This window comes from Empidonax traillii, unplaced genomic scaffold, assembly GCF_003031625.1.
Source record: "Empidonax traillii isolate 1590-97213 ecotype Southwest subspecies unplaced genomic scaffold, ASM303162v1 scaffold1068:size345056, whole genome shotgun sequence".
Classification (NCBI taxonomy): Eukaryota; Metazoa; Chordata; class Aves; order Passeriformes; family Tyrannidae; genus Empidonax; species Empidonax traillii.
Window position 1 is genome coordinate 279,861 of NW_020956261.1, and position 15,094 is coordinate 294,954.

A 15,094-nucleotide genomic window follows, 5' to 3' on the forward strand; every position below is an offset into this window, starting at 1 on the left:
AGATATTAAATTACACTTCAGGGATTTCTGAAGTCTAGAGATTATTTGGCAGTAACACTACAAAAGGCATTATTAGCTGGGGTTTTAAACTGTAGCCCTCATGAGTCATGGGGTACTAGCACTGAAGAAATATTAAAATAAGAATTACATAATGTTCATAGCCTTACCTAGGAGTGAAGGGAACTGAACATACTTCCTATATCAGTGTCAGTTTTTAGGATGAGAAGACAATGATAGCAGAAATGCCTTTTTTTTTTTTTTTTCCCTTTTCTGGCCTGCTTTTTGCCTTAGCACGAAGTGTCTGACAGTGGCATTTGCCATTGCAGGGCTGAAGTTTCTAGCTTGTGAAAAGCTGCTAACATAAACAAACCAGTCATCTGTTTAGCAGCCTTGGTTTGTAAACCTGCAGAATTTTGCAAACCAGCAAAGCATCTATCTACCTAAATGATGCTTGCCTTTAAAACATATATAACTAGCAAAAGTTTGCACTTCCAGAGCCCTTTTTCATTTCCCCAGCACTGTTTCGAAGTGGCTGAATAATCTGTGTTTCTCCTCCACACGTAATAATCCCGCGAGGCAGACTCAGAAAATACCTGTGGCAAAGAAGAACTTGCCAGTGCATGAAAAGGAAAATAATAATTTAAAAAAAAAAAAAAAAAAAAAAAAAAAAAAAAAAAAAAAAAAAAAAAAAAAAAAAAAAAAAAAAAAAAAAAAAAAAAAAAAAAAAAAAAAAAAAAAAAAAAAAAAAAAAAAAGGATAAAAAGCTCCAGAAAAAATTAGCTGGCTTTAAAAAGCTATTAAATTGTTCCTATCCCTGAAGCTTTACAAATGTGCTAATTGTTGTGCTCTGGTCATGTAATGTGTTTCTGCACGAAGTTTGGGCGCTTTCCTGTTGCCTGAGCCCTCGTGCCGTCCAGGGGAGGGACTGGTGGGGCTGTGTGACACAGGGTAATGAATCTTCCCTTTGGGCAGCACATGCTTCAGGTCTGAACGCCCAGAAATGCTTCACAGATGTGCTGGGCTGCCTAGCAATGGAAATTTTCTGATTCTAGCTGACCTAAAAAAGTAAACAGACTACAGAGCGTAGGGCTACTCCCAGTATAAAACAACAATACATCCCCCCTCCTTCCCAGCTAACATTTACATTTTGCCCCCTCTTCGCACTCCTTCTTCATAACCAGTGGCTTGCCAAACCTGTGACGCTGGTCTCTTGAAACAGAGGCATTCAGGGCCAGATTGCAGGGGTGGTTTGTACCATGTAGGGAAATGTAAAACAGTCCAGCTCACGCTGCCTTGTAGAGCCGTAGTGGAGAGATTCAGCCATTATCAGGAGCTCCTCTGCAGTCACGAGCAGTGTGTGCATTTGGGTGTGCTGCGGTTGTGTTTGCACACACAGAGCTGTTGTACACGCAGAACTGTTCAATTCAGAAATCTGTTTGCGTTCCCGACGTCTCTGTTTTTAGAGTTGGCAAACCAGTCAATGAAATGCACTTGTAACAGGGGCTTGCCAGTGTGAGTTTACCTGTCCTGGAGCAGAACCTTTCTGTGAAGTGTTGAAATCTGTCTGGACAATTTTACCAAGAGGCAGAATGCACTCCATCAGTTACTCAGTGCACTTGCACACCCCCAGTAATGGTTTTTAAACGGGGGTATTAATGAGTGTTCTGAAATGTGGCAGGAACCGAGGCAGAAGCCTGGTAAATTACAGTGAACTTTAACAGATAGCTTTGGATGCGAACTCAAATATTTGTTTAGCTTTTTCAATTTAGCCAAAATTGTAGAGGGTAGCAATAACACTGTAATCCTAGAACAGATGCTTCTGCTCTGAATGCTGTTTCTCCCTCCTCCTCACTTTCATAGCCTTTGTTTGTACACACAGTGCCTTGAACGCTTCTCAAGCTTCCCAGTAGAAAGACTCAAGTTGTTGTAGAGCTTCCTGGGCATCACCAGCGACTCTGGAACGTTTCCAGTGAGCCATCTGTGGTTTGGTATGAAATCTGTACTCCGTGGCATGTTGCAATGTCATTCAAAGGAAGAGCAGGCACAGCAAAGGCACTGACTCAATTGAGAAGCTTCATGTAGGACTGAATTCCTCCCCTTGACCTTTTCCACTCCAAGTTAAGAATTTAGTTTAAGCTGGTCACTCAGGTTCCCTGAATAATCAGCAGATGATAGGGACAAGCACTTGCAAGGATGGTTCATCTCATCCTAAGTATATAATATAGGTTAGACTGAAGGGCTGACTCGTAGACAACTGCAATTAGGTTGAATGAATCCGTCAGGGAAGAGAATGTGACATGACCATCAGCATCCACCCGGACTTGCATCACGGGTGCCACACTCCTCTTTACGTAAGCTCAGGGAGGAGAAACTCAGCAAAAAGAACAGATCCACGGGAGGAATGTTAATTCTCCTTGCTTGGGATGTAGATGATAACATCAGACTCATGAGCTGCTCTTTGAATTTAGAACAGTGTTTCCCTTTAGAATTTAAATGATGTATCCCAATCTCAACTGTAACACACCTAGATTAGTATATCTCTTCCTGCCCTCCATCTTTCAGCCCTTTATCATCTAATTTCTTACCCTGTGTCTGTTCTCTTTCACTCATCTTTCTAAGCAGTATTTTTTCAGTTAGGACAAAAAAACCAAAACAAACAAACAAAAAAAAAAAGCTTTGAGAGTAATACAGTATTTATATATACTGATATTTTTCCATCTGCATAGATATTTTGTCCCTCACTTCTTCCTTTTTACCCATTTTGTGTATTCAGACTGTAAACTCTTCAGGACAGGGTCTTTCGACATGAGCATGGTAAGAGCTGTATTGGTATTACAGTAGTGTGCTGTGTAAGTATTTACCCAGCTCTGGTTGTAAGATTACCAAGTATTTCTCTAAACTTTGGATCAGACAAGCAGTTGAACATCTGTAGTCCTTGGGCAGCCTTTAACCATCACTGATGGATCCAGCCCCCTGCATAACACAGGGAGCTTCTTCATTATCCAGAGACTCCAGCCGTGACATAAAGCAGGGCTGTTACTTGTACATGTGATTTAGAGCACTCTGTGGTGCCCAGCACTGGGAATTCTCAGGCATCAGAGAAGGTAAATCTTCCTGGTATTTTTCTCTTTCACTTGTGTGTCCCTTCGCATCGTCTTTAACATGTTGGAGTTTTTTCTTTGGAATGAGTTGGTTTGGACAGTTGTCCGTACTTTCCTGTCGCTGAAAAGTAGTGACTTGGGCTGCACATACAAAAATCCCACTGACCTCTACTCACATCTGACTGGAACTTCTTCAGCCACCCAAAATACCCTGGGGATTCGTTTTACACAGGCACGTACAGAATTGAATTGTAGTGGCACAAACAGGTATCTCTGAAAGATTTTTCACTTCCTAACAGCCAGTGTTGTAAAACTAAGCTTTGAATTCAGGCTCAGCAATACAGATTTCTGGTCAGAAAACAGAAACAGCACCATGTGGCACATCCAAACAAATCAGCACAGTTTGAATTGAGTTCTCCTGGATATTATCATATATCCCTTCCGTAAAGCAGATACACTGGAAAGCTGCATGGAAGAAGCACATATTAAGATTCAGTGTTCTGAAAGGTTAAAATGCCTTTTTACAAAATCTATCACAAAAGGAAATATGTTTATTAATAGTTCTTAGTTTTGCCAGGTGTCTTTGAAGATGCTGTTTGAATAATCTCTTTGTACTACTGGAAAGCCACAACAAAACATCAATGTCCTGCGAATGAGGTGACAGAATTGCCCTGGTTTTGTTTGATTTTACATTGTCTTAAGTGATGAAAAATAAGAGTTTTAGAATTATATTCAAATAGTTTGAGTATCATCATCCATCGTTTAGCAGACAGAGAGGTAGCAGGTAGAAGTATATTTATCAGCTATTCATAGTGGAAGTCTTCTCTCAGCACCTGATGTTGACAATAATTACTTTTCATGGCTTGGATTATGCTTCAATGTAAAAAAAAAAGAAAATAAATAGAACATGCATGTGGTAGATGTGCTTATTTTACCGTGGGTTGATATAGCTGTGATTTGTTATAAGTAAGTCACAGTTACATCAAAAGTAGAAAGTTTTAGAATGCTCTTTTTAGAAAGTCAAGTCTTTTGTATTTATAGCCAGCTTAGGAAATGTATCCACTGCTGTGATCTAAACATGGTAATGTAGCACCTGTGAATATAAAAGAACAAGAAGAAACTGAGTTTGTGTCCATTAAACAGAAAAATAGTTGCCAACTGTTTTATCTCCTGAATTTGTCAAAACACTGAGAAAACTGTAACATGAGTGGGAACATAAGAGATTCATAGTAAATGAGTTTCAAAATCGTTCGTCTAAGACCAAAATATGGTTATGGGAGAACAGTTTGGCACCAATCCCTCCACAAGATAAATACGGTCGGTTGTGAGACACTGTCATTATTTGTGAACCGAATTTCGTGGCTGTCATATGGTTTGTACCTGACACAGGTCTAGGCCACTTGGAATGACTTTTCTATTTCTTCCTGAGGTAGTGAACTTACATTAATTCAGAAGCATTTTTGGGGGGTTTTGTGGCATTAATAAAAATTTCGTGTCTTTTCACGGTGATGTTTTTGTGCGTGAGTTGTTACAAAGTTATGTCAACGTAACTTTGATATATCACTCCAGTAGACTACATGTCATCATATCAAAGATAATTCGTTTCCTCACAATACACATATCAGGTGCCTCTTCAGTTGGCGAGCTCGGCGAGAGAAGAAGTCAGAACTTGTAGTAACCTCCATGTCAAACATTTGAAAACAACTTTTTCTCTCTAGAAGGAATTTAGTTTCATACCTGCATGTCTTTGGGTAGTATTTTGGTTTTGCCAAGACCAGCTGGTTACTGTGCTTGGTGATGACTGGTTAGGAAAGCAGTGAAGTCGTTGACTGGCAAGACTGAGGTGCTCCTGAAATGTGTTATCTCCTTAAAACCCACCTTTCTCATGGCACCTACAAAAAACGCTGGAGTCTTTTCCCAGAGATGATAATAGAAGTTCTTACTGGTAAATACAAATGAGGTGATAATAAAAAGACATAAGAGGGAAAAGATGATGCAATGTGGTGCCTTGTGGGCTTCATAAACAGAGGAGGGAACAGCACCAGGACCTCGGCCTTTGTGCTACGGACTGTCCCCGTTCTGCCTTGGGAGGGCTTTATGGAATGGCCAGGGTTCTGCTTCAAAGAGAAGTAAGTAGGATATAAAGCTCCCCAACTAAGAGTCTGCATCTTTCATTTTCCCAGCATTCCTAAAATTCTTCTCCCCACCCCCCTCTTCCCCCTGAACCAAATCCCTTCGGCTTTGGTGACTTCAGTCTTCATGGAGTTGTAGCAAATGGAAGTAGAAGGGATCTAGAGAGGTCATTAACCCATCTCCCTGCCCCAAGGCAGGGCTGCAGCCACAGTAGACTAATAAGCTCTCTTTTTTTTTTTTTTTTTTTGGTCAAAGATCCAAATAAATGAATTGTAAGGATTATTTTTTTTTAATTAAGTTTATTTTTGGGAAGTTTGGGCTCAGTTGCTAAAGCTTCATGTAACTGTTAACACTCACAAGGTTGACTTCACTGAAATTACTTTAATATGAATCAAATTAAGAAACAAACTACCACCTCATTTTTAATGAGATTCAGTGATTTTACATCTCTCATATTATTATGTATTTGTTTGCTACAGTATTACACTTATAATAGCTATGAAAATATAATAATGATTTTGCAGTAATATGCAGAGTTACTTGTGGTTTAGATTTTTGCAAATATATGTATATCTGCTTATCATACTGTTGCTAAAAAAATTTATATTCTTTATTGCTTAAAGCAATTTACAGAATATGTGATTTTAGTGGCCCTCAATTACTGTTATGAAATTGTTCTGTATCTCGAGTGTCTTCCACCTCAGTTATTTCTGCGTATTTTAGCCTGTGTAAAAACAGTCTGTACAGGCACACAGTAATTTTTGAATTGATTGGTTTTTGTACTGTGTAAGTGTAATATTGGATCTCACCAGTTACCTCCACAGTGCTGTGCCAGTAGATTCCTCAGAAGAATATGTAGCTGATGTGTAGAGCTGTATACAGTAGTCAGTTATCTAATGTTACCTCTTGTAGCTAACTCCTTGTTTAACCTGTCACTGGTTACTTAAGTTCAGTCATATGATTTTTACTTTATTTTCCGTTCCTCTTGTAGTCACTTAAAGCCTGTGTACTGTTTCTGTGCATTTTGTAACTGAAGTGTAATCAACATCAGAGCAGGCTTTTAGGAAAACTGCTGGTCAGTCCTCTTAACACTGAAGAGAAAAAAAAAGGCTTGACATTTGAAAATCTGGGGGGGTTGTAATAAACCTCTGAAACAGTCCCCTTGACACAGTAAGATACACTGACAAAAGCACTTGCTGGTATTTTTGTATACTAGGATTTAAAAAAAAAAAAAAAACAAATTACACCCCAACCAAAGGTAGCAGCCCACTGGAAGTTCCTAGGACAGCCGTGGTATGGATCTTTGCATCCCAGTCTTGCATGGCAGACCAGTGTCAGTTTGGAACTCTGTGCTGGGACTGCACTCACTGATTGCCCCGTGTCCCTCCTGAGCTCTCCTTTTGCACAGTCTTACCTTCCACTTCTGCCTTCTTTTTTTTTTTTTTTTTCCCCCATTGAGAACAAATAAAGTAATTAGAAGTTTTCTTCAGGCAGAGGGAGGAGCAGAGGAGAAGTATGTAATAAGTTCTGTTGTCTAAACTGTTTTCCTTTGGTAAATGCATGCCCTAAAGCTGTGTGCTTAGCTGGGTTCAGTGTAATTGTTCCTGCCCTGCAAAGCCTTTCCGGACTGCCCCAAACAGAGCACCAGCACTCACATCGTGCCCCTTCCCTGGCTGTGCCTTGCTCCATAACAGCCTTCTTCCCTGGCCAGTTATTTCTTCACTGAGTGAATGAAACTTGGAGTCTGATTCTGAAGATCCTGGGTTTAAACCTTCCTGGCAGCCTCCGTGGGTGAAAACAGTGTGGTGATCATGCAATTAAACACGCTGTAATAATGGAGGTACACAATTAACTTTGCACAAAGGGAGTTTACTCCAGCATTCCCTAGTTTTTACACTGGACAAACTTTACCTTACATGTTTACTTTTGCCACATTATGGCCATTTTACCTTAAAACCCTGTTGCCCTGCCGGCTTGCTCTCGGCTACAGGAAGTTTTTGTGTTTATCCACACACTGGAATATTTTAGTGAAAACCTCAAATTACTTAAAAGAACAAATGAAAATGTACAATTTCATGTCTGGCATTTATGTCAGGGTTGGGTTTCTGGCCCAGGCACACTCGGGGCTTCCTTTCCAGCTTGACAAGGAAGACAAGGAGTTGAGGGTTGAGGCAAGGAAGGGTGGGCTGGTGCTGAGTTTGGAGCTGGGCATTAGGAACAGGAGCAGTGGGTGGAGCAGGGGCAGAAACAGGCAGGAGAAACCCAAGACTGGCAGGAGCGAGAATGAAGAGCCTGGAAGGAGAAAGCTGAGACTGGGACAGAGTCTGAGGGGTGCAGATAACCAGAGAAGAGACATTTTTGTCATGGAAACCAGCTGTGGGATGGGAGGCCTGGCCAAGAAGGATTGGGATTGCTGAAGTGAGCAAAGTCAGCCTGATTCTTATCAGAGTGATAAGAGGAAGAGGGGTCGAAAGGGATGGAGGTCAGAAATAGCAGAGAAGTCTGTCCAGCAGAAAACATTTTGCCATTAACTGGGACTTTAAATGGGATTGTTTCTCTGCAGTCAGCAGATATCTGTGAAAATGTCTGATCATTCTGTGATGCTGGTGTTCAAAAAGGATCACAGCCTATTGATGCTATCACTGCCTTAGTTCAAGGGACCACAATGTCCCCACTGGTGCCTAAAATAAAGGCCTGGTTTTTATAGCCTGTGGATGTCTCTATAATGCCATGCAAAGAGTTTCCCATTTGTTTGCCGTTTAAAATTTAGAATATTTTTAAGGGTGCTAAAATATTTATTAGTATCAATATTTTCAGCCCTGTATTTGTTTTTAATCTGCGCACAGAAAATGCAGGGAATGATATTTTGAAAAAAGCTTTTCAGGCTTTATTCAGAGGTAGCATGTGTGTGTCCAATGATTCAGATCTTAATGGCAGGATAATATTCAGTTGTTTTCAAAGGACTCTGGAGTTGTTTATTGTTCAGAGTATGTCTGATCTGAGAATGAATGTGGTATGTGCTGTGCAATGTGCTTCCTGGAGAACCAGCAATTTGTTATAATGTTTGAAAATCGGGACTGTAGAGAGGGCAAGGATTGCAGGAGGGATGGTCTCGTAATTAAGTCAATTGAAGGATATCGTGGAAGGTGTGATGTGTCTCTGCCAATACCACTGAGCTTCTGAGTGATCACATTGCTTCAGCCCACCATTTTTATTTTTATACCCTTATTTTGTGTCTCCAGCTTTCTGAGTCCCTGACTTGGAGTTCTTGAAGAAATACTAAGCACTCAGAGCTGCAAATGAAGTTAGCATTTTATCGTGTGAAATGCTGTGAAATGCTAAACATTCTGGGAAAAGCAAGTCCTAAATGCCTCAGATTGCGTTTCTGAAATTAGTAGATGCCTTTTGCCGTGTGTTTTATGTGCCTCAATTGCCTGTCTCTGAAATGGAGGTAACTTTTCTGCCTTCTCTCACAAGAATATTAGGAAAATAACACAGTTGGTATTTGTGAAGCATTCAAGTGCTATATACTGACATGTGCTATTGAAAAGCCATTCTGTCTTCAGAACAAGGTTTGAATAGTGTACAATAAATATGTCAGGAAAGTTCAGAGTAAACAGTGACAAGAAAATAAAATACTGAATAGCCAGTCACTAAATGAGCAGTGTGCATCCTCTTCAGTGAATAAGATGGGGGAAGAAGAGTATATGCCTGCAAAATGAAATACTGTATCATAGCAAATATATCTCTAAAAGCCTAATTCAGTTCCAAGATCCAATCTGAGGATCTTTATAATTTTTTACTTTTCCTGCCTATAAGTCTTTATAAATATTCTTCTGTTTTCTGTTTATAGTGAAGTGAACACAACATTGACTAAATGACTGTGTAAACATAAAAGATTTCTTTTCTTTTGACCACACTTTCAAGCCCAGGCCAGCGTGGCAGGGTTTACAGTTGTTCCCCGTCTGTGATATTGGTCAGTCCCTGTGTGAGATGAGTTTGCTGAGTCTCCGTTCTGCTTGCTCTTCATCACCTTGCTCTGAATCCACGTGGCAGACTTGGCAAAAGGGTCAGTAGTTGCAGGAGGAGGACGGCATTACTGCATGTTCCCTAGAGGAACATGGTGAGGGCAGAGAGATGTTTGCAGGGAGTGGGAGAAGGTTGGATTAGTTCACTTGTCTCTCTGCCTCCCCTGTACCCTGATAAGCAGAGCACTGTACACTTTTTTTTTTTTTTTTTGGAAAGAAAATGTGATTGAAAGATCTGCCAGGTGCTCCCCTGTCCTTCCCAGCTTCTCCTCCTCCTTGGTTTTCAGTGGCTCCAACCCCCCTCCCACAATCCAAGCCCTACATTGGCTCTTCTCAGCAGCCAAACAAGGCAGGCTCGTGCCCTGGTTCTTGTTGTGTCGATGCAGAGATGAGGCACCGTGGGCTGCAGTTCACTCACATCCACAGCCATGCTCAGGGAGAGGACTGAGGGTGGAGGATGCTGTACCACAGCTCTGATTTAGCTCACTGGAGTGTCAGAGCTGCACACTCACTGGATGGTGAATCTGGGGAGTGGGTTTTGATATGTAAATTGCGCAAAATGCTGTAAATAAACGCACACATTCCTCCTGTTGCAATACTGAGATATCATCTCACCCCAGACACGGGCTTCCCTGCTTCTCACACATCACTTTATGCACTTCCTTCCCTTGGAGAAGACATCAAGCCAGCACACATTCTTCTCCCAAGTGCTGCCCACAACCAGGAGTGGTGAGAAGCACTTGAGAGCATCTCTCAAGCTATGCCCAATTGCACAGTCTCAAAGCCAGCAATGAACTGAACAGCTCAGCTCGTTGTAAATACAGAGATTTGTTAAGCTTTTGAATTGAATTCTTATCATACAAAAGTTTCAAAGGTGTTGAATGAAAGGCAGCTGTGTTTATGTGTTGTGATAAAAGCAAAAAGGTAGCAAAAGCTGAGGATAAGGATAAGTCCACACAACCATTACTGTTCTCCTGTTCCCTTCAGGAGCCTGTGCATTTTAATAGAACCCCACAGTTTAGCCTTTGCCTACTAAATCTTTCAAGAAATATGCTCCTTCCATGATACCAGTTTCATAAATTATTGCACTGTGCAGAAGATGCTCAGCTGTCTCATCTGACTGGCTTTCAGTGCCTCTCCAAAAGCAAACCAGTAATTAACTAAGTAAAGCCTCAGCTTTACACTCATTTTCACCTTCCTTTGCAAAAGCTAAATGGTGATTTCGTGTCCTTTACGTCTCTCCGGTGTAAAAGGTCCTCAGAGAGAGGGTAGAAATATTTTTGTCGTAGTTGAAAAATAAGGTTTATTATGCAAGGGCCATGTGCTTGTGGACAACCAGGTAACCTGCTGCAGCCAGGGTGAGCCCTCTCCATCTTTTGGCCATCACATAATTTATTTTCAGGCTCTGCCACAAAGTGTGCATGTTTTGAAATAAAACTACGCTTGTATTGTACCTATAGTCATCAAATTACTCGATGTAGAGGTTGACAAACAGGCGAAACACTTGTTTTTAAAGGAAGAATGCCCACAGATATAATTAAAAATCTCGAGCTAATATTTATTTTGTTTAGAAAATTTCCGTAAGGAACAAAAAAAAAAAAAAATCTCTTCCAATTCACAGAACCCAACGTACTGAAACCAGACAAAACTGTTTCCAGGTCAGCCTAAAAGAATGTCTGGGAAGTGTTTTATCTGTGCAAGTAAACACCGATCAGTCGGGGAAAAGACTGCATTTTGAGATAAAGCTATGAAAAATGAATTCTACTGCGTTTTATTTATTTATTTATTTTCTCCCTGTTTTTTTCCAACCTCTCTCTCTCTCCCTGTCTCTCTCTCTCCCTCCTGAAAATCTCCTGCCACAGCGGCTGCATTTGCCTCCAGACTTGTCAGACAGAGTGAGCCGCGCGAGCAAACAGGATCTGGCAGGATCCGCCAAACTGCTGAGCTCAGGATGTGGTGCCATGGCCATCGGCAAGAAGCACCTGGACTTCTAGTGATTTCTGCTTAGCAGTTCCACTCAGATTTATATGACACTCTAATTATGAGTGTTAATGACTTATATAAATATTTTTCTTAATGATTTGACCCAGCAGTCTTTAAAAATACATGTTGTCGTATGATGCCTTCTTTTTTTTTTTTCTTCTTTTTTTTCTTTTTTTTTTTTTTTTTTTTTTTTTTTTTTTTTTTTTTTTTTTTTTTTTTTTTTTTTTTTTTTTTTTTTTTTTTTTTTTTTTTTTTTTTTTTTTTTTTTTTTTTTTTTTTTTTTTTTTTTAATCTTTTTGTGTTCTGGTTTCTTTGTACTAATTTTGGCCTTGTTTGGATTTTGCTTTTCGGTGAAGCTTCTGTTATGTTGGGTCCTGCCATTGTCCTGCTCCACTGGAAACATTCAGTATTTTGTTCCTTTCCTTAAAATACGAAAATTGCTGTTACCATTTTCATTTCTGTATTTTTTTTTTACACTAAAAAATAAAGGGATGTTTTTCCCAATAGATTTTTTTATATCTAGTTGCATTTAATATTTTGTATGAATAATGAGCTGGATGGTTTATTGAAATAAAGGAATGAAACTGAGCAATTCATTGTCACGTGTTATTCGGAAAGCAAACTACATAGTTTTAAAAACATTCATTTTTGTAATTTGAGATACCATTCTTAAATTTCATGAAATCTTTACATTAGTTTATTGAATATGTAATAATAAATTTAAAGTACATAAGTGAGTTTTTATTCTAATGTGCCAGTAATTAAGAATAGTTGTTTTTCAAATCAGAATATATTACAGGTGTAATTACTTTTTCTTGTGGTTTAATACATGCATTAAAATGCACCTGAATTGAATTTACTAACCAGAGAGGAAAGAATTGATTTCCTTGTGTAGTTCAAAACAGTAAGCCTAAGCAATTGAAGTCAGCACTATGAAATTATGTCAACAGACATAATTCAAGATTGAAATTCAACCCGACAGCTACATTAATGCTGGGAAACCAGAAGAGTGCATCTGAGCTCGGGGAAGGAAGGATATCACAGCATGCTGGTCTAAAGCAGTGCAGAATACACAAGTAATTCAGGCTTCTCCACCCTCTCAGATATACAATCTGTGAACTTCTAACTGTTTTGTGTGTGTATCTCTGGGCATCTCCCATCACACAAAGGAACGGCAGAGCAAAGCTGACCTGTGTAAATTCAAGCGGTTTGCATTCTTTCTTCTGAGGCTGACTTCCATTTTGAAAGGTAATATCTTCTTCTCTGCAGAACTTCCAAGCCACCCAGCTGTAAGATTGCATTACAGTTTCGAAATTTAGTCTTTATAATAGTGTATTACATGGCTGGGGTGAAATTGAGTCTTCAAAGAACGTGTTAATAGGATGCAATAATGGTAACATATTTTGATGGGTTTGGAACCAAGAGTTGGTGAAGTGGTTTGCTTTTTTTTTTTTTTTTTCCCCCCCTGCAATCCAGGTTCTACTTTATTTTTTTTTTTCCTCAACAAGGCTGTGTAAAACAAAGACATAGCTTTTAAAACTGTCTAACTAATATGATGAATGTCAATCACTTAAAAAACTCCACTGTAGCATAAACACATACTGTATACAGCTTTTATTCTGAATTAGAATAATTGAATCAATGACAGTGATTTGCCAGGATGTCAAATCTATCCATCATATCCTGTCACTACCAGTTTATTTTTTGTGATCAAAATCAAAAAGACTACTATTTTGTCATCAGCTATTTCATTAGTAGTAACAATCAGGTTTTCTCTTCTGTGTTTTTTAGATATGCCTGTTATATTTTTTATTTCTAAAGACACAAATCCTTTTTAAGTCTTTTCAAAATAAAGTTTCAGAACTGAACTGTCAGTTTAATGAAGAAAAAAGACATCTACTTTCCTATGCAAACATATTTAAAATATTATCATTGATGTCTCAAACAGTTTTTCTCTTTTTGTATTGTATGTAACACTGAATGGAAGTTCTCATTAGGTACTTAATTGTGCCATTTGAAAGCACAAAATAATTTAAATACTTAGGATAAAGTGATTTTTAACGAAGGTGAAGTTTTACAAAGTACATCTTTTTAATGTAAATAACACAAAACACGGTATTTCTTCGTGGAATGTGAAGTCACGAGACATATAAATTGCTGACAACAGAACTTAAATAGGTCGTTCCCTTAACACACAGGGGAGAAAATACCATGAAAGTCACAGTCCATTCCTAGTTAATGTATTAACAGAAAATTGTTAGCAAGCAGCATATGTACATTTTGAGTAATAAAAGGAACTCCTTCTGCAAATGTGCATTAGTGTGGTGGGGGTTTTGGGTTGTTTTTTTTTTTTTTTCTGAGTCACTAAACGTGCTTTCTAGAACAAATGTTAGAGGATACAGATGCACAGTGTTGTTTACCTAAGGGCAAAGACACGGAGCAAAATTCCTCTTCTTTTCTTCCAAAATATCAGTGGCAGCAGCGTTATGACAGTGACTTGGCTACTCCAATGAGCTGATAGGTGAAACAGTGCTGTGAACATGCCACCTGAGAGGATGGAGATGTGGAGTGGGCACACTGCAGGTTCCAGTCGTTGCACCAGAAGCAGTTCTGACCTGGGCAGCTGCAGAAGCTCTGACGTGGTGATTTTCTGTGCCTTTTCCCCGCAGCTGCTCTGTGACCCTCAGGCTCCTGAGCACAAAACATCCTCCAGCTCTTTCCTCTCTTGATCTGGAGACAAATATTTAACTGAGGGGTGCAGCCCAGGTGATGGAGGAGGGGGAACAGCCTCTTTCCACAGGCTGTTGCCATGTGCCACCAGCATCTTTTGGCATCTCCTTGCTGGAAAGTCTGTGCCTTCCTCACTTTGCTCAGAGGGCTCCTTTCCAGAGATTGTGGCATGAGGTTTTCTTGCTTACTGCAATTTTTTAAGCAGTACTTCCTACTTTTTTTTTAGCAGGCTACAAACTGAAACCACCAAACTCAGCAGGTAAACAGTAGATTCCTCCCAGTGAAGACGTTCCCAATTCAGCAGAAGAACCCGATCTTTACAGAATTGTGACACACAGTAATGAAATTTAAAGCGTCGTGCCTTTAATATGTCAGAGAAGAATTCTTTACATAATTTTTGTTGTGCTGAGATTTTCAAAATATGAGTATTTGGAACATGAGAAGAATATTAGCTTAGCTGAATCTTATTCCTCTGTTTGTAAAGGCATTTCAAAAGCAATTTCAAGGGTGCAGTTGAATTCAATTTTCTGTAACACCAGCTACAAGCATCTGGAAATGGGCATTCAGCTACTACAGTTGGATGCCTGTGGTAGTATGCAACTGGTTTTATTTTTAAATTTAACATTAAATAGTGATGTTGTTCCAAGCACAGCTTTTGGAAAAAATGCAAAAATCTAACTTGCAAAAACCCAACTTACAAAAACCCTTCGACGATGCCAGCATTGGAAAGTGAGCAATTATGCGAGTTTTTCTGAAACCACAAGGGATGTGACACGTCCTACACTCAAACACACACAGACACACATAATTAAACCAGTATTTCTCCAGGATCATATATTAGAAATTTAGTGAAGTCTTCTTCTTTTGCCTGTGCTGGAGAAACATCTTAACTACAGAGCACAGCAGAAATAGGAGAGAAGATGCTTTTATGCCTTTAAGAGGTTCTGGAAGCAAGTACTATCCCCCATGACATCTCCTGGGGGTTTTGTTTTCTCTTGTGAGCTACCTGAGTGCAAGGCCTACATTTCTTTTTTTAATCACACTGAGCACATGATGGTGGTTATTCAATAATAAATGTACCTCTGTAGAAAAGGAGAATGAAAGTGAATCTTCTTCATC

At 39.4% G+C, this 15,094-nt stretch overlaps 1 protein-coding gene across 1 annotated transcript in view; it reads left to right on the plus strand.

The window, feature by feature from the left end:
• ELP4 (elongator acetyltransferase complex subunit 4) overlaps positions 1 to 11,400 on the plus strand; it is a 122,528-nt gene extending 111,128 nt beyond the window's left edge. Inside the window, exon 10 of the mRNA XM_027904591.1 lies at positions 11,125 to 11,400. Within this exon, the coding sequence (XP_027760392.1) occupies positions 11,125 to 11,256 (132 nt within the window). The 3' untranslated portion in view covers positions 11,257 to 11,400. The remainder of the gene's footprint in view (positions 1 to 11,124) is intronic.
• The last annotated feature ends 3,694 nt before the right edge of the window (positions 11,401 to 15,094 follow it).